General features: G+C 38.7%; 1 protein-coding gene across 1 annotated transcript in view; it reads right to left on the reverse strand.

The window, feature by feature from the left end:
• PRSS12 (serine protease 12) overlaps positions 1-18,623 on the reverse strand; it is a 272,750-nt gene that overhangs the window by 59,311 nt on the left and 194,816 nt on the right. The window contains exons 10-11 of the mRNA XM_077476813.1: positions 11,848-11,923; positions 9,871-9,993 (exon numbers count right to left, since the gene is read on the reverse strand). Of these exons, the coding sequence (XP_077332939.1) occupies positions 9,871-9,993; positions 11,848-11,923 (199 nt within the window). The remainder of the gene's footprint in view (positions 1-9,870; positions 9,994-11,847; positions 11,924-18,623) is intronic.

Raw genomic sequence — 18,623 nt, forward strand, 5'->3', positions numbered from 1 at the left:
TAATACCCGATCGAAAAAAGTTAAGACCTAGGGACAGGTAATATTTAGATTTGGTTATATGGTACAGAGGGAAGGAGATGTATTGTGAATGGGAATTATCAATCCTTAGCAACATAAAATGTATCTGGGCATAAATTGCCATGAAATAAAATAAGGACATATATGTGTGTAATAGATAAAATAACTGGAAGTGTAAGGTAAAAAATAAAGGATAAAAATTAAAATTGAAGGATTAGATGAAATAAAATTCAATAATTGTAATAAAATTTGCTTAGTATGGGATGTTTAAAACTCTCCGACTACGTAAGTTACATAAATCCATATATATATATATATATATATATATATATGTGTAAAAGAAGAATAGAGAGAGATGCTTCAAGGGTACATTCCCTGGTACTTATGTGTGGTTAAATATGCCCCTCCATGATTATTATTTTTCTTATTTTGTATGATGTTAGAATAAGGAGTTGGGGTATTGGTTTGTCGAATAGATAACATTCGACCCACAGTGCTACCGGCTACATTCGACCCGAAATTCGACCCAAAAAAGTATATATTTTTCTCTTTGATGGTGATGTGGATGAGGTTACATCCGTATGATGTTAAAATAATTAATTAATTGGTTTATTAAGTAGACAACATTCGACCCAAGATGCTATGGACTATATTCGATCAGAATTTCGACACTGAATAATATATTTCCTCTTTGGTGATAGTGTGGATAAAGTTACATTCGATCTGGATGAATTATCAGAAAAAAAAATTTTCAGAAAAAAAATTTTGGGATTTGGAAATTAAAAATTTTAAAAATATTGGAAATATTAAAAGGAGGAATTTTTAAATAAATGTTAAATTAAAAATTAGTTATAAAACAATTCAAATCCAGGTCTATGTTCATTCCTGCTGGATGTAAAGTTTCTAAATTAAAAATCCACCTTGTTTCGTTCTGTGAAATTTTTTTAGTCATGTCTTCTCCTCTCCAGTGTCCCTTCACTTTATCAATGGCATAAAAAATCATTTGATTAGGATCCTGATTGTGGAAATCCCTAAAATGCCGCGAGACACTGTGCTTGTCGTATCCTTTCTTAATATTTTTGATGTGTTCACTGATTCTTGTATGTAGTTCCCGTGTTGTTCTTCCTACATATTGTTTGTGACACGGGCATTCTATGACGTATGTCACATGCGTGCTTTTACAGGAAATCAGTTCTTTTATAAGGAATTCCCTTCCATTAGTAGCTGAAATGAGTTAGTGGTTTTTCTTTGGGTTTTTTTGCTTTTACGACATGGGAGACACTGTCCACACTTGAAGAAACCTTTCAGATGTTTGCTGATTTTAATGTGTCGTGGGGGGTCGATTGTGTTTTTAACCAATTTGTTTCTTAGATTAGGGGCCTTTTTATAAATAAAAGCGGGATTATTGGGTAATATTTTCTTTAACGTTTCATCTGTTTTTAGGATTGGCCAATGTTTTTTTATGATCTTTTCTATTTGTTTGTGATGTCTATTAAAACCTGTAAAAAAAGCCGTTTCTATATTTTTCTTATTCCTAAGGGTCGTTTTATCCACTATTAATTTTTTTCTCTCCGTTTTCATTATGGTTTCTTTGAGGGCTCTGAGATAGGGCTCTTTGTATCCCTTCTGTGTGAATCTCCTAATAATAACCTCTGCTTGTGCGTCAAAGTCCTCTCTCTTGGTGCAGTTTCTATATATTCTTAAAAGCTGTCCTTTGGGTATATTGCCTATCCATCTTGGGTGGTGGCAGCTTGATGTAGGTATGTACCCATTTCTGTCCGTAGCCTTAAAGAAAGTTTTCGTACCCAGTGATCCTTCTGATTTGAAAATTTGTAGATCTAGTTAGTCTATACTTTGTACGTCCCATTTTCCTGTGAATGTGATGCCATAAATGTTATGATTTATTTCTTCCAGAAAGGACCTTAGTTCCTCTTGGGAACCACCCCAGACTATTAAAATGTCGTCTATGTATCTTCTATACATTTTTAAATTCACTCTGGGGATTCCATAAATTTGCTCTTCCTCCCAGTGATCCAGGAATAAATTTGCTACGCTGGGTGCGTATTTGGCCCCCATGGCAACTCCCTTGGTTTGGACATAGTATTTGTCTTTGTACCAGAAGTGGTTATGTTTCATCGCCAGGTCCAATCCTTCCAGTATGTAGTCTATTTGTTCTTGTTTTAGATCCGATCTTCTGTGGAGGGCCCATTCTACCGCATTGAGGCCATCTTTCTGTTTATTGTTAGTATATAAAGAATTGACATCAATAGTGACTAGTAAATCCTTTTCATCTATCTTGATATTATCCAGTTCCTTCAATAATTGTCTGCTGTCTCTTAAATAGGATTTTCCTTTGGTTACCAGCGGTTGTAAAAAACCATCCACATACGCTCCCAGTCTTGAATGGAGAAATGCTGTTTACAACGGCATTTCTTCATTTGGCCGCTCCGTGAGACGATCGCGGGTATGCCCGTGGCGATCGAGTCCGCGGGTCCCGCGACCAGACTCACGGGGGTCCCAACCAGCGCGGGAGCGCGCCACCGGCGGCGCGCTCCCGATGGCAGGGCGGCAAATTTAAAGGGACGTACATGTACGCCCATTCGCCTGCCCGTGCCATTCTGTCAACGTACATAGTCGTGCGCTGGTCGGCAAGTGGTTAAGGCAAGAAGGCAACCTCAACCTCAACAAAACCAGGCTGAAGTACAAAATCAGGCTATTAAATTACAGTTTCCCCACACATAAACTGGTTTAAGACAGTAGATGTCCTCCTACCATGCAGCTGTACATGGTAGCCAATCGGCTTCTAACTTCAGCTTGTTCAATTAATCGTTGACAACGAAAAAAAACCTGAGGCTGATTGGTTTCTCTGCAGAGCTGCACACAATTTTGCATTCCCCAGTTATAGTAAATCAACCCCAGTGTGACAAGGGATGACTTCACCAGTGTTCTGCTGCTCTCTGTTGTCCAGTTACAGGTTTGAAACACAGAAGAATGATGGCAGAAAAAAGACCAAGTGGTCCATCAAGTCTGCCAATTTTTTTCTTACTTTTGTGTCTGCATCAGGGCTGTCTTTAACCTCCCTGGCGGTATGATTAGTTCTGATTTTAGGTGCTGAAAGCGGTACAATTATTTTGCATGGAAATATGGTGTTTTATATTGTAGGCCTGCAATTCTTAGGAATAACTCTCTTAAATCTGTTCAAACCAGAGTCTAGCAGACATCCCGGGTATGATAACATTTATAATATAATAAATAATGATAATAAATAATAATAAAAATTATTCAATAATGTAATCAAATCCAAAAACACTGAAATTTGCTCATTTGCAGAATTGTCACTGTCATTAGATTTAGTGTTTGATGATGAATTTCCCCACAAATCGCTATTGCTCAATTCTGCAAGTGATTATAATTTATTATCGCTGTTTTCTAGTTGGTCTAAAATAACTTTTGACATAAAGGGACAGTTTTTGGTTGCTATGGACAATCTCCAAAATCCAGGCAGAAAAAACAGTATTTATAATATAAAAGTGCATGCAGGGCACTGGACAGACCACTATGGACAAAGGGGTGTGTAATTTTTTTATACAGTACTGTAATCTGTAAGATTACAGTACTGTGTGTGTTTTTACTTTTTTGAATTTGGCGCCGATCTCCGCTCCCGTGCGCCGTAACGTCGCACGGAACGGAGCTCGGCGGCACTCGGGCACTGTGTGAATCGAGCGGAGGACATCTCGATCACACAGCACGGAGGACATCGCTGGATCCAGGGGACAAGGTAAGTAAAGCCGCGTACACACGGGCGGACTGTCTGGCCAACTAAGTCCATCAGACAATCCGACAGACAGTCCGTCCTACTTTCGAATGAACGGACTTGACCACACACGATGAACAAACAGTCCGCTGAAAGCTTGCGCGATGACGTGTACAGCACGTACGACGGGACTAGAAATACGACGTCCAATACACTGCAATGCAACCTTTCGCCGTGTAAATCCTTTCTGAGCATGCGCCATACTTAGTCTGTCCAACTTGCCTACTCACGAGCGGACTGTCCGCTGAAACCAAAGTTGGACGGACTGTATTACGGAAATTCTGAAAGACTTAGTCCGCCAGACTGTCCGCTGAAAAAGTCCGCTGAAGCCCACACATGAGCGGACTGTCCGCTGAAATGTGTTTCAGCGGACTAAGTTGGACAGACAGTCCGCCCGTGTGTACGCGGCTTAAGTCTCCTTGTATCCAGCGATGCGATCCCGAGTCTGGCTCGGGGTTACCGCTTATGGTACGGAAATCCCAGCCCGAGCCAGACTCGGGATCACCGCCAGGGAGGTAAATATTGATTGGACCCTAGGTAAACATTTTCTTGGGCCCTCTCGAATCCACTTACCAACTATTTACAGGCAGTGCAGACTCAAGGGGAAGCTGCCTCGGGCCCCACAACAATGACTGGGCCCGGGGCAGCTGTCCCTTTTGCCCTGTGTTAAAGACAACCCTGGTCTACATGCTGTCTGAATTCCACTTTTAACCTATTTTCACTACTGGAAGCTATTCTAAGCAGGTTAGAAGAGCTCTGCACCTAGCTGTTTTCTTTAACCGTATAGTAGTCTGCTGGTGGGTCCATAATATGTATATGCTGACTGGAAGGGGTGCCTGAATGGACAGAATTATGATTACTTTGGCAGCCTTTGACAGGCAAGCCAGTTCTCATACATGAACTATTGTATATTTAGCAATCTATCTTAAAATCTGATTCAGTTTGACAATAGACTGTGTTTCACTTAAAAATGTATCTATTTCAGAGCTATTGCAGTTTCATATATCTTGATTGTACCCCCAATTTTATGTCGTTGTACCCTTTTTCCAAGATTCTAAATACATTTAATAAAAATTTAAAAAAATATTTCTCTGTGGGTACACTAGCCATAATGTGCACATTATGACATACTTTTCTTTGCACCACTGAGAGGTCCACGCTCATCATTGCCTGTCCATTGCTGCCATCTTCTTCAGAACTTTTTCTGGCCATTAGGCAGCCATTGGTGATGTAACTCCTGTGCATGCACACTGCAGCTACATTATTCCAACTAAATGTATCCATGCAGATGCCAAGAGCGAACCCAGAGTGTACACTTCATTGCATGTGTGTACACAAAAAAGTGGTTAAAAATACAGAAAAGTCTTTTTTGGCAGAAACAACCTGCAAAGTTTCTGCTGCCAAAAAACTATCCCCTGCCAACATTTCTCAGCGTTTGCTTCTTATATATCCAATTAGGATAATTTCTTAAAACATATTTATGAAAAACAGCAACCTGCATAGAATTTAGCTGTAGAAGCCAATAAATTAAGAGTTTATGTTTATCTATGCCTTTTTCTCTTTATTTTTTCCTTGTTTCCACTTATAATTCAGAAACAGTGGAGTGACCCATGTTGTTGTAAAGACCTGCTTCTCTCTACTGTGATAGCTATACACTAATTGAGATCTATGGGCACAATCCAAATGATTGCAGACGTGTGCAGTACACTGTAATAACTGATTATATTTCACCTTACATCACTGTAGAAACAATAAATGATAACTGCTGACTGATTTCTCTGGGACATTTTTCAAATTGCTTTTTGTCTTTTGAACTATATCCCATTCCAGCAAATACAAAGTATTGTCTATTTACTCCAATCCTGGTTCAAGCTCTGACTCATAATGTGCTAATTCATTCTTCCACTTTAATAATACATGTCTAAAGATCGCTTTTGAATGTATGACATCATGTTTAATAATTTAACATTGTGGGACTGAAAAAAAAATTATATGCCAGAAACAATTAGGACCATTGCCAATTATGATCTCACAATGACTTAAAAAAGATGCAAAACTCCTTTGTTGATAGAATCACCAATTGTAGAGCAAAGGCTTGGGATAAAGAATACCAATGGTAGAAAAATAATACTAAAAGAAAATGTCATAAAGGCTCCCATGGAACAGAAGCAACAAACATTTTACACAAAGGCTGATGTTATGTTATAGAGGAATTATAAAGGATTAGGGTACATTTTTTATTTTTTTAATGTTTATATGTTTAAACTCATGTTTCATATCTGCTTTCACTATATATATATATGCAATAGGGTTGATTTACTAAAACTAGAGAGCAGTGGCAGCTGGTGAAGTTTTTGGATGGGGGGGTGCCAGACTCCGCCCCTCCTTTTTGACCCCTCACACTTCTCATAAGCCCCACCCCTTATATTATCCACCCACTCCATCCCCTGTATTCCATTAGCTTCCACCCATAGGGTCAGGAGTATTTAGTGAAAGAAAAAATCAATGCAATGAAAAATTAGGAAATTTCTACATTGCTTTAACCACTTGCTGCCCTCCCATCATCAAATGATGGCTGAGTGGTTCTGGGTGGACGTCACATGACGGCCTCCCTGAACGACGGATCTCACCTGCCCCTGGGGCCACACAGCGCGGTGATCACGGCCTCACCACATTGCTAGGATATGACGTAACCCCGATCTGTGTAAAGAGGCCGCTGCTCTTTAACCATGTGATCGGCTGTGTCCAATCACAGCCAGTCACATCCAAACATGGAGATGCTGGTAATCTGCGCTCCTCGTCTCACACTGCCAGAGTGTGAGGAGAGGAGAGCCGATTAGCGGCATCGCCTCACAGGGGACAGCTAGGAATGTAATCAGGGCTCTGATCATCAGTGTCCTGATTACAATTAAGTGCCCACCAGCAATGATTGCCCACCACTGCTAGCAATCAGTGCCAACCAGTGCCCACAATTGCCACTAATCTGTGCCCAATCTGTGCCCAAAACAAAGTGCCAGCAATCAGTGGCCATTGGTGATGCCAGTCAGTGCTGGCTATCAGTCCTGCCCATCAATACCCATCACTGCTGCCCATCAATGCTCATCACTGCTGCCCATCAGCGCCGCCTATCAGTGCTCTTCAGTGCCACATATCAGTGCCACCTATCAGTGTCCATAAGTGCAGCATATTTGTGCCTCCTCATCAGTGCCACCTAATCAGTGCCCATAAGTGCTGCCTCATCAGTGCCCATAAGTGAAGGAGGAAAATTACTTATTTACAAAATTTACTGACAGAAACTAGGAAAAAAGTTTTTTTTCAAAATTTTTGGTCTATTTTTTTTTTAGGGAAAAAATAAATAACCCAGGAGTGATTAAATACCAAAAAAAGACAGCTTACACGGTTACAGTGTAGCATGCCCACGCAATTGTCATTCAAAGTGTGACAGCGCTGAAAGGTCACCACCTCCTTATGCCTGCACTTTTGCCCTTAGCTGTTAGGAATTTCAGAGAAGAACCACATGCTAAGTGTCCACTCAGTTGTCTTGTTCTGGTGGAGTGTGACTATCCATCCAGAGAAGTGAATTTTGGCATCCATCTTGCTGAATGATTGTCAGAAAGAAAATGCTGTATACATGCATACATCCAACACATTTTCCTACATGAATTTTACTTATTGTGAACAAACAAGCGTGCAATTACAGCTAAAGCAACTGAAAACTATATACATATTTGCAGCTTGTCTTTCTGATTATTTGGCTGACAGAATAGCTATGGTAACAGATGTGGCCTTCATCTTACAATGCAGACAATATGGATCTAGAAACTACTCAAAGAAGCAATAGTGAGCTTTACTTGTTTGGGAACAACAAAAGAAAATTGTATTCTACTGTAGTGTTAGTATTGGAATGCAAACAGCTTTATTATGCTGACTGAAGATGGTGCACTTGCAAGAAGACTCTTTTGGATCAAGGGTTTTATTTTCCACCAAAAGCAGAACATCTGTTTCATATTCACTTTACATAAAGCTAGCCAAGTGTCTTTTACAAGGATGTTAAAAGAATGTTTAGAATGTTTTGCATCTCTGTCTATATGAATTCAGGACAGGTACTTGTGTCAGACATTTTTTTTTAGCTTATCAATGTATATAAATATATGTGCACTCAAGTATGCAAAAGAGTAGAAACACTTTCCTCAAATTTTGGACTTTAAACGGACCACAAACAGTAGTTATAAAAATATACAAATTTATTGGACATATATACCAATCAACAACATTGGAGTGGGAATGAAAATAAACATGTGTTGGGAGCAGAAATGGAAACAGCTGAAAGGAAAGCCCAAGACTGTCAAACAGTTCCACATAACAAACACAAACAGCCACGCTGTTAATTCTTGGATATAAGATCAATATGGCTTCTCCAGCCGTTTAATAGACCTCTGCACTTGTTTATGGCCTGTGTTGGTTCGGATGCCCGTATTCAAGACATAGACTCTATTTTATATCGACCTGACCTGTCTTTGGGGGATAAATACTTTTTTTTATCGCTTTTAGAGTTTCTGTGAATATACGCCACAGTCAAGTATCTAGGCTAATGGCCTTTCCCTAGTGTGACCATTTTACTCTATGTGGATCACTGGTTGATGCTGACTTTCTGGTATGATGCCTGTGCATGATTGTGACAAATCAATCTCTCTTTCTATTTGTTTAGTTATGATCTCTTTCTGTTTGGGTGAAGTGCTAACACTTGGGATTTAAGGGAACAGGAATGCATTATCGTGTTATCACAAGCTTGATTTTGTAACAGAAAAGTGTGTTTTTGGGAAGACTTTTTGAAGGCTCTTCATTTATTATTTATTTATTATTTATTTTTGAGTCTAATAAAGTGAAATTGACCTTGCCAAAAGCAAGGTAACAGTAATGCTGGCCCAAGTCATTGTTAAACCCCACCCTTTCCGATGTGAAACCCTACCCTCTGCCGTTCAACTGTCAAATGCCAGAGCTTTTCCTGCCCACAGTCATGGGCGTTTGACAGTTGAGTGTGAGGGTGATGAAAGGGTCATGAAAGGTGGTATTTATTCTCAGTTTCCCAAGGTTCCACAGGGATCAATTTTAAAAATAGCATAGCTATTTACAGTTCACTTTGACAAGGTTGTTATATTAGAAACGTTTTAGAGCAGGTAGGGATTAGTTTGATTTTTAGAAGAAGCTATGATTTATTGGCCACCTTGTTATTGGTATGTTAGCAGCACAGTCAACCCATACTTACGTACACATATTTGTATTATAAATCACATATTAAAATAACCTGTTTTCTTTCCTGTTGTATTATGCCTCTGAGGGATAACGTTATACAACTAAAAATATCACATTTGCTATCCCCTGGAATAGTTTGTTATTTCAGGGTTAAGCCCAATACACACAGGCTGAATGTTGGACGGCAACCGTTGGTTCAATAGAAACTGGCCGACATTCAGCCCCTGTGTATGACAGTCAGACCGGCATCTGTCGAAAGGGCTATGACCAGAAAAAGATCTGCTGTCTGGCCAATGGCTAGGGCTGACTGATTGTTCTGGCGGAGGGCCATCCTCCCTGTCAGAACACAAAAGAGCAGCAGAGAAGATTACTGAACTAATATTGGTTTGTTATCACAGCAGTTCCGACCTCAGCTGTAAGTTTTTTTTCTTCATTCAGCCCGCTGGGTTGAATGAAATAAAAAAAACTACTATGCTTTAGAGTATGTAGGTTACCTTTGTTGTCCATATTCTCTTGCTACAGAATGATTAAGTAGCTTGGAAGGCTTTTCAAACCTTACAGGAGGTACAGTAAATAGAGGTGGTGTCAATGACAAACAAGAAAGAGTAAAACAAAGCCGTTTTATTCACCACTCCTAATGCTAGCCATGTTCCATTTTTGATACAAAATGCAGCTGTAGCATATATTTCAATTCGTGATCATTTAATAATGCAGTATCTTTTCAGTGTATAGATATCTAGAACAGTAAAGAGTAGTAAAAGTCTATTTTCTCTGTATGAACATACCTCTTAAAGCAATGTGCAGCAGTAAGCACCCAGCAGCTGCTGATAAGAGTAGCTCCACATAACAACCTTCCATCACTGTGAGAAGATTTCAGTCTTAGCGCTACCTGCCAGGGCCATCCACCTCTGTGTGGAAACAAATAATTGTCACTTATTACACCAGATAAAAATACAGAGTGCGTGTGTTATTCTCTATAATCAACACTGCGGCTAGAATCCTTTCAGCTTGCAAGATGCTTTTCCTTTGACACAAAACAGATTATTTTCCAGCTAATATTGCACCCTATATCAACCTATTATATATAATAGAAGTGTATTCTACATGCTCTAGAGGAAGCTTAATGTCGGAACAGTAATCCTTTTTAAAGAGAACCTGTCACTTTGCCCATTCAGGGCAAACTAAAATTCTTTTGATAAGGCTTCTATGCCCAGTGATACTTATCTTCCCTGCACCATTCAACACTCCATCTCACCACTGGGAGCACTGGATCCACACACCGTTTGTAAGTGTGTATTGGTCTATGCTGGAACTTACATGGGGTTAACAACATTCTCCCTTACTCACAGTGCTCTGGCCTAATAAATGGGTGCTCAGACCAGAGCATTGCTTCATGGGTAAAAGAGGAAGCTATCTCTCAGTGCTCCCTCAGACTAATGCCCCATGCACATGATCAGAAATTCTGTCAGCAAAAGTCGGATGTGAGCTTTTTGTCAGAAATTCCAACCATGTGTATGCTTCATTGGACTTTTTCTGGCAGAATTCCAGCCAGCTAAAGATTGAGAGTAGGTTCTCTATTTTTTGGTTGGAAAAAGTTCCTATCCGAAAATGCCTTCATCTGTATGCAATTCGGATGCACAAAAAATCACGCATGCTCGGAAACAATTTGACGCATGCTCAGAAGTATTGAACTTGATTTTCTCGGCTCATCGTAGTGTTGGACGTCACCACATTCTTCACGGTCGAAAGTTCAGAGAACTTGTGTGACCATGTATGTGCAAGGCAAGCTTGAGCAGACGTCCGTCCGAAAAAACATCCAAGTTTTTTCTGATCGTGTGTATAGGGCAATACAGTATGGAGCAGCACAGGAGCACAGAAAAGATGAGTATGGTGGATGGGACAATGGGTGAGGGGTGACCTAACAAGAGAACTTGATACTTTGCTCTAAAAGGGGACAGCAACAGATTTTCTACTTTTATATTATAAGGAAACTGTCTATGTTGATGTCTCATTCTATAAACGCAAACTGACTGACTGTCATGCTCGTTGACTGGTTTGAATATGTCTGTAGGTCCCAAACTAGAACAAGTATGCAGATTAAAGATCTGATTTACTTAGACTTTCTGATCGGTATGTTGGCTCCAGGTCCAAGTACTGAAGCCAGAGACAGCCAGGCAATTAGTATCCTTAGTAGGATGGCAGCAATGATTGTAGCTGTATTTTCCCTAGTATAGGTTTCCTTTAAACCTGGCTTGACGTCTACATGAATTACACAGTTTTATGGACAGGACAAAAGATTCATAGAAAAAAAAAAATCTTTAGAGGCCTAAACCTTAAATTTGAGCAAGCAAAAATTGTATTTTATTATATTTTTATTAAAATTATTACTTATAGGTGGTTAGAGGTGGTTAGACAATGTGATTATTATTTTATTTTATTTTATTTGATTGCAGTTTTTTTCACTACTTTATTTGGTAGTGTGTTTTTTTCTTAATTATGCCTCCACTACAAGACAGCAAATATTCCTCCTTGCAGTAATACCTATGGGCTGCCATCAGTGCACCTTACTCTGCAATGGAGAAACCAGGATTTAAACAGCCATTTTTTTCTGTGTTTTCTGTGTGCTTAATCATATCTCCTTGTTCTAACATATGGTAATCCCTCATGCACATTAAATGTAATCTATGATGTAAATGTAAAACAAATTATATGTACTCTTTTTAAAAATTTAAATGAATGTGCTACTTTGAAAATCCACTTACCGTAAGGAATTTCTCCCCCCAATAATGCGTTTAGGGCGCCGATGTAACAACCTTAATCCACAAACAAGGGATGATTCTGTTGATTAAATTACAAAAAAAAAAAAAAAATAAACATATTTTCACTATTTTCAAATGTTTCCATTTAACAGAAGCTTAACAATAAGCCCCCATTCACACTGGATCCGACTTTGAATTTGTGCAACTTCAATTAAACATCGATGTGGCACCACAAAGTCTGAGTGGCACGATTTGAACAGTTCCATTGCTGACAAAAGGGTGCGACTTGTCATGCGATTAGCACCTCTCAAATTGTATAAGTAACACCGGTGTGAATGGGGGCTTAAACATGAGCAGAAGGAATGTACAATTACTTAAAGCGCTGTGGAACTTTCAGAAAAAAAATCACAAAATGCATTCCAGGTACATTAGAACAAAAGGTATAAAGTCTTATAGCTGCCCAAGTAGAAAAGCCTGTTCACCACCAGTATGCTGTAGAGAAAGATCCTTTTTCTCTGCGTGGAATCATGGGTCTCTCTACAAAGGTCTGGCCCATCCCCTGCTGAGTAAGATCTGTTGGTCTGCAATCAACAAAACACATGCTCCAGGCGGACCAGAGAGCTCTAGCTGTGATTTAGGCCCCTTTCACACGAACGATCCGTTTAGGTCTGCCTGTCAGTTTTTTAGGCGGACCTGAACGGATGCTCCATAGACCTCTATGGAGCGTCACATGTTAGCGGTGACATGTCTGCTGACAACCGACCCGCTCCGATCTGAAATAGTGTGACGGAGGAAAAACCAATTTTTCCATCCATCTGAGGATCGGATCAGGTGACGACAGATTCTGCGGTCCATCGTCATCCGATCTCCCATAGGGGAGAGCGGCACTCTGACAGGTCCATCCCTGCACAGTGTGCAGAGACGGAGCTGTCATCTTCCGCTGAGCAAACGGATGTTCATGGGGCGGATCATCACGGATCCGTCCCGTGTGAAAGAGGCCTGAGCATGTGAAAGGGTCAGAATTCTACAATATAGCAGGTTACCAGGGGACATGCTTTTCTACTCAGATTATGGATGAAAATGGCTAAAGGTATCCAACTGTATGACTTTGCAAATCTTTTCTTTTATGCACCTGGAATGTATTTAGTTAATATAAATTAAATGTTTAGGTTTTAATATGCTGTAAGGGCACTTCCCTTTTAAAAGTCCAAAGTGAATGATGTTATGGAAAGAGCTGAATCAAGGTTGCAATGAACATGATATGATAATCTATGTAATCCAAGAAGGAGAACACAGATTCCAATGTTTCTTTTATCACCCCTTAAGCAAAGTCCCCTGAATACCAAACCTGTTTCAACAAGATACTAAGACTCGTAGTGATATTTTAGTATTTTCTAAAAGTATTGGCTCATTATTTAACATTGCAATGTAAAAACTTCCACAAATTATTTATTAGGATCTCTTATACTGGACATGCCACCAATAATAGCATCTATACAAGTGTGTAATGTAGTTTTATCTTTAACTATTATTTAAATACTAATTACAAAATGTATTAGTAAGGCTTTCCAGGAAAACCCTCTTCTTTCCATACCCATTCCATACGTATTATGGTTCATATGGAAAGGGTCCACCAAACAGCAAAGGCAAATATCAGCTGTAACACCACTGGCTGGTTAACTTTGGTATTCTGGCAGATTTATAAAGCATAAAGTTCCACAATGAGATACACTGTATTTCACCAGCTGGACTGCAGTATGCCTTCAAAAATGCAATAGCAAGATGGGGATCAGGCTGTTTACAACGTGGGGATTCCACCACAAGAAGTAAGGACATTTCCATTTATGGTATTTCCATTTATTTAGATAGAAGGTAAAGTTTTATGCATCTTTCATTGCTCTCTCTACCTACAACCTGGTTTATAGAGATAGACAGATAAATACAAACCAGAAGTATATGGCTCATTCCAAGTATCAGTGAGAAACAACTGTTTCTGAACCACCTCTGATTTGATGTCTCTTTATTTAACCCATAGTGCTTTTGGAATCCTTTTATTACATGTTTATTATTAAAAAAAAAAATTACTGTATAAATACTGTATAGTAAAAATTGTATTAAAAACTTAACCACTGGACCCAAACCCATTATATTTCTCTTTAAAGCAACAACATGCCTTTTTGCTATCATTTATTATACATAGGAATGGTTTTTGTAGTCAAACAGCCTCCACTTAAAGTGGAAGTAAACCCATGGATTTAAACAGTTAAAAAAAAAGGCATGCCGGGAATGCTAACTGCACATTGGTTGTGCTCTCAGCCAAACTATCAAACCATCCAATGGCTGGTGTCATAACGAATCACATGTGCAGCACCATAGCAGTTGAAGATTAAACAGAAGCAAAGATGGCAGCTTCCTTGGCTGAAAACGATAGGGGAGTTTACTTCCACTTTAAATGGCAATTTTTTTTTCTCACTTTGCTGGCCATATGCATGTTTGAGGTCAGTAACTTTAAAAGTAATAAAGTAAAGTAATAAAAGTATAAAGGTAATAAAGTAAGATGATCAAAAACACTCTCAGGCAACTAGAATTTTCTAATTGAGGTCCGCATTAATAGCTATCATATTCCTCTGAACACAAATTTACTCCAAAGAAAAGCAATTACAGTTGGGACTGTTCAAAACTGTGGATATTCTGTTTTACATCATTATAATTGTGCAGACTTACTTATAAAATAGTTTAATGAACTTTACTACTTACATGGTTTCCCAATCTTTGAGTATGCATAACAGTATATAATAAAAAAAGTCCTGTTTTTGTTTTAATTTTTTTTTTTTTTAAATGGAATTCCAGCAATTATCTTTGAAAAGGACTGCAGAAAGTAATTTTAATGTGTCAATTATAATTACATTTATCCCCATACAATTCTCTCCAAGATGCACGAACACCAAGCCCCTGCTGTGAGGTTTTAGCCAGCTACCTCTTTTTAAATTAAAGGAGTCAGCACTATAGAAGTCTATCTTATGTAAAGTCCAACTCTGGCCTATCTTTTTTTTTTTTATTCAATCTAAAGCACAAAATGGTCTCAGTCTTCTGGGTTGAATGACAGGGGGTCATGACTCCACCTCTTGATCACAGCACCCTGCACTCACAGTGTATTGATGCAGAGAGCATCACTGATGTCATCACATCAGCACTGCTCTCTGCATCATTCAGAACTGCTTACCAAGACTTATGAGGAAAAGAACCCAGTGAGTCAAGTGACCAAAGATATTTCAAAACGTTAAGTGAAAAAATGCATAAAATACTGCAAGTGGAGACCTTTTGAGGAAGAGGGTGGACCATTTGAACTCAGAGCCTGGAGTTGGAATTTAAGATTTCTATGCACTCACAGTACTCCTAGCTTATTATATATATAACTTAATGATTTTAATAATTTAAATATAAATATCAATATACTTTAATAATCCTAGTTGGATAAAAACAGACATTTGGGAGTACACTCAAATTATAATAAAAACAGAACATTCTATGCTTATTATTCTGATGGCAAATCCAACTCCCTGTTGGCAATTCGCCACATGTGGTGTATAGGGTTTTTTTCATCAGCATGTACTTTACATCTCTTTTTTTTTTTTTTTTAATAGTACCCAGAGTACAAACAAACCTGCTCTCAACAGTCTTGTATTATTCATTTTAACAGTACTTTCCATCTGTAAAGTGAGCTGTTTGTGTACGTAATTACCAAATAAAGCAGAAAACCTGCTGGCCTAGTTAAAACAGCTATAATATTGTGAAAATCCATTACTATATAGACTTTAATAAACAATTTAAAATGGAAACTAAAAGAAACTATTTAAATGAGCTCCCGGGGTGTTTCATTTGCGAAATCCTTGACCCCTCAAAAATATGGTCTTTTATGGATAATAAAACTACCACTTATCAATTTAAAAGACTTCCTAAAGTGTTGATGCAGGCAAAAACAGCAAAACATCACTTACTGGACATGTGTGTTGGTTTTCATCTTCCATCACAACAGTTTTGTTAGAAAATTAGAATTATTTTAGTATTCCATTGGGCATTGATCTGACTGACTGCTATTCAAGGAGATCTGACATTTAGGCATTGTAAGGTTGCAGATTAATCAAATCCATGTGAACTTTTATGTCTATGCTATAGTTGTCAGAGTATATTTAATAAATGGGGCTTCATACACATTTTATGAAATCTACACTACTAGGTGGATTGTTCTTTTTTTATAAAGCCTCAACATATTACATCAGATATAAAAATAAAAATCTTTAAAATGCAAATTCCAAGCAACAAAGACAACACACAAACAGAGAAGAGGATCTTGCCTGAATGAGCTTGCAATCGTGAGCTATTTAATTATAGTTTGATCTTGTTTAAAGCAACTCTGTTATTTTATTTATTTTTTTAACAAAAAAAATAAAATAATTCTCCCTGCAAAGAAAAAATGTAATACTCATCTCACTGCCCTCATTTTCACTGCCCAAATTTTCTGTCTTGAATAAACGAGCTTATAAAAAAATGTTTTGCACTGGACATATTGGAGTACCGTATTTGCCGGCATATAAGACGACTGGGCGTATAAGACGACCCCCTATTTTTCAAGTGAAAACATAGGTTTTGGGCAATACTCGCAGTATAAGACTACCCCCCTTCTGAGGCAACACCATTTTAAAAAAACATTAGAACGATTAAAAAAAACAAAGCAAGAATGCCAACTACTCATCTGCCATGCTGTGTTATGTCATAAAGTAAATCAAACAATAATAACACAAACAGAGATCTATTGAATGTCACAACTCTGGAAAGTAGAATTTTTCACTAACCAAACCTATACCACTTTTGGGTTACATTCTATGGGAATTGTCCACCAAAATGCATTTAATAACCCCCCTGTCATATGTCCCAGATTTACCTGTCCCTCTTGGGTGCCTGGGACCTCAAAGGCAAATAGCAGGATGTATAGTAGTAGGAGATCAGTGAATGGATTTACCCAGGGAAGTATGGTGAGCGGTGTATTATTTTAATGAATACAACACCTGCTTGGATTGGCAGAGGCTGTAGCATCATCAGCCCTTGCCTCTCTCTCTCTCTCTCTCAAAGCCAATCCGAGCAGGTTACTCTATGTAGCCTGCTCGGATTGGCAGAGGTTGTTACTCCAATCCAAGCAGGCTCTGTATTCATTAATAGCTCGCCGGGATTGAATGAATGAATGAATTAAATATTTGTATAGCGCACAATGCGAACTGAATCACCTCTAGGCACTGTGGCGAGCTTTGATCATCTGCTAAAAGAGGAAGGTCTTGAGTTTTTTCCTAAAAGCCAGGCTCAACGGCATATACTGTTTGCAGCTGAAGCCACATACAGTATTAGCTAACATTTGGGGGCTGACATCCATCGGGCAGCATTGTATACCTGTATACCCGGCGTATAAGACGACCCCCGATTTTTGGGCATTTTTTTTAAGTGTAAAAGGTAGTCTTATACGCCAGCAAATACAGTATGTCTGGTGTCTGAGTTCCTTGCTGCTGCTTTCTTCCACTGGTTCCTGTGCTACTGCGGGACACAGCAGTGATGTAGAGACCAGACACACACAGAAATGTGCTGAATGAAGAGCTTTATGCAAGTGTGTCCCTTTAATACAGAGCCATTTTATGCAGGGAACAGGAGAGGTAAATATTCAATTTGTTTTAGGAAGGACTTCTCTAAATATTTTTTTAAATAGCAACATATGATAGCACATTGCACAAGTCAGACTAAAGTACCTAGGGATAGACTGCAAGGGGGCACCCTGAGCAGCAAAGTGTGGGTGAAATTTGAAGAAATGGCCGCACACCACTGTAGATCAAAATCCTCTTTATTTGGACATCCCAAAAATTCCAGGCATCAGAATGCTGGGTAGATACATTTCGCACACTTCACGTGCGCTTAGTCATTACACCTGCAATGACTAAGCACATGTGAAGTGTGCGAAACTTGTCTACCCAGCATTCTGATTGTAATTTTTGGGATGTCCAAATAAAGAGAATTTTGAACTACAGTGGTGTGTGGCCATTTCTTCTAATTTCATTGTGTGCAGAGGCGAGCAAAGGTGAGCATCTGCTGGATCATTATCATTAGGCTTCCTTATCTCACCTGGAGCAATGGGTTTTCCTTTTTCCAAAGTGTGGGTGAGGCTTACTGTAAGTGGGCATTGTTAAAAAGGCATGGTTTATTTTCAGGAAGGGATATTTTGGGTAAAACCCATTTTTGATCCCAACATTTTTTATTCTAGCTTTCTGTAGCAATACAGTTTTAATTACCTTCTTATCTATTTTTAATTATAGTTTAGGCAACACATATTTAAATCACTAAAGATACATTGTATCCAATGTAATGCAAACATCATCTTTCACTCCTTCGTTTTATGTCTGTAGGCAGACGTAGGCAGACAAGGTATCAAAAGATAGTAAAGACAGCAACTGCATTTTTAATGGTTAAGCTATGGTGCATTTGTCACCTCAAAGATAACCTCAACCCTAACTGCAGTAACATTGGCCCTATGGAAAAGCCAAACAACCTTTCACAGGCCAAATGATGTGCAAGGATCTCGGCTTTCTTAGATTACGTTAATAGCATGCATATATCTATGTGTATTTCAAAATGTTGCACTGAAGGAAAAATACTTAAACAAATGGGAAGTCATTATTTTCTATAGCACAAGTTTCTACCTCGTTAAATTTTAACAAGTTGGAAAAAACTTGCTGCATCCT

This window comes from Lithobates pipiens, unplaced genomic scaffold (assembly GCF_037356315.1).
Source record: "Lithobates pipiens isolate NorthernLeopardFrog02 unplaced genomic scaffold, aLitPip1_a1.2 Scaffold_13, whole genome shotgun sequence".
NCBI classification, from domain to species: Eukaryota; Metazoa; Chordata; class Amphibia; order Anura; family Ranidae; genus Lithobates; species Lithobates pipiens.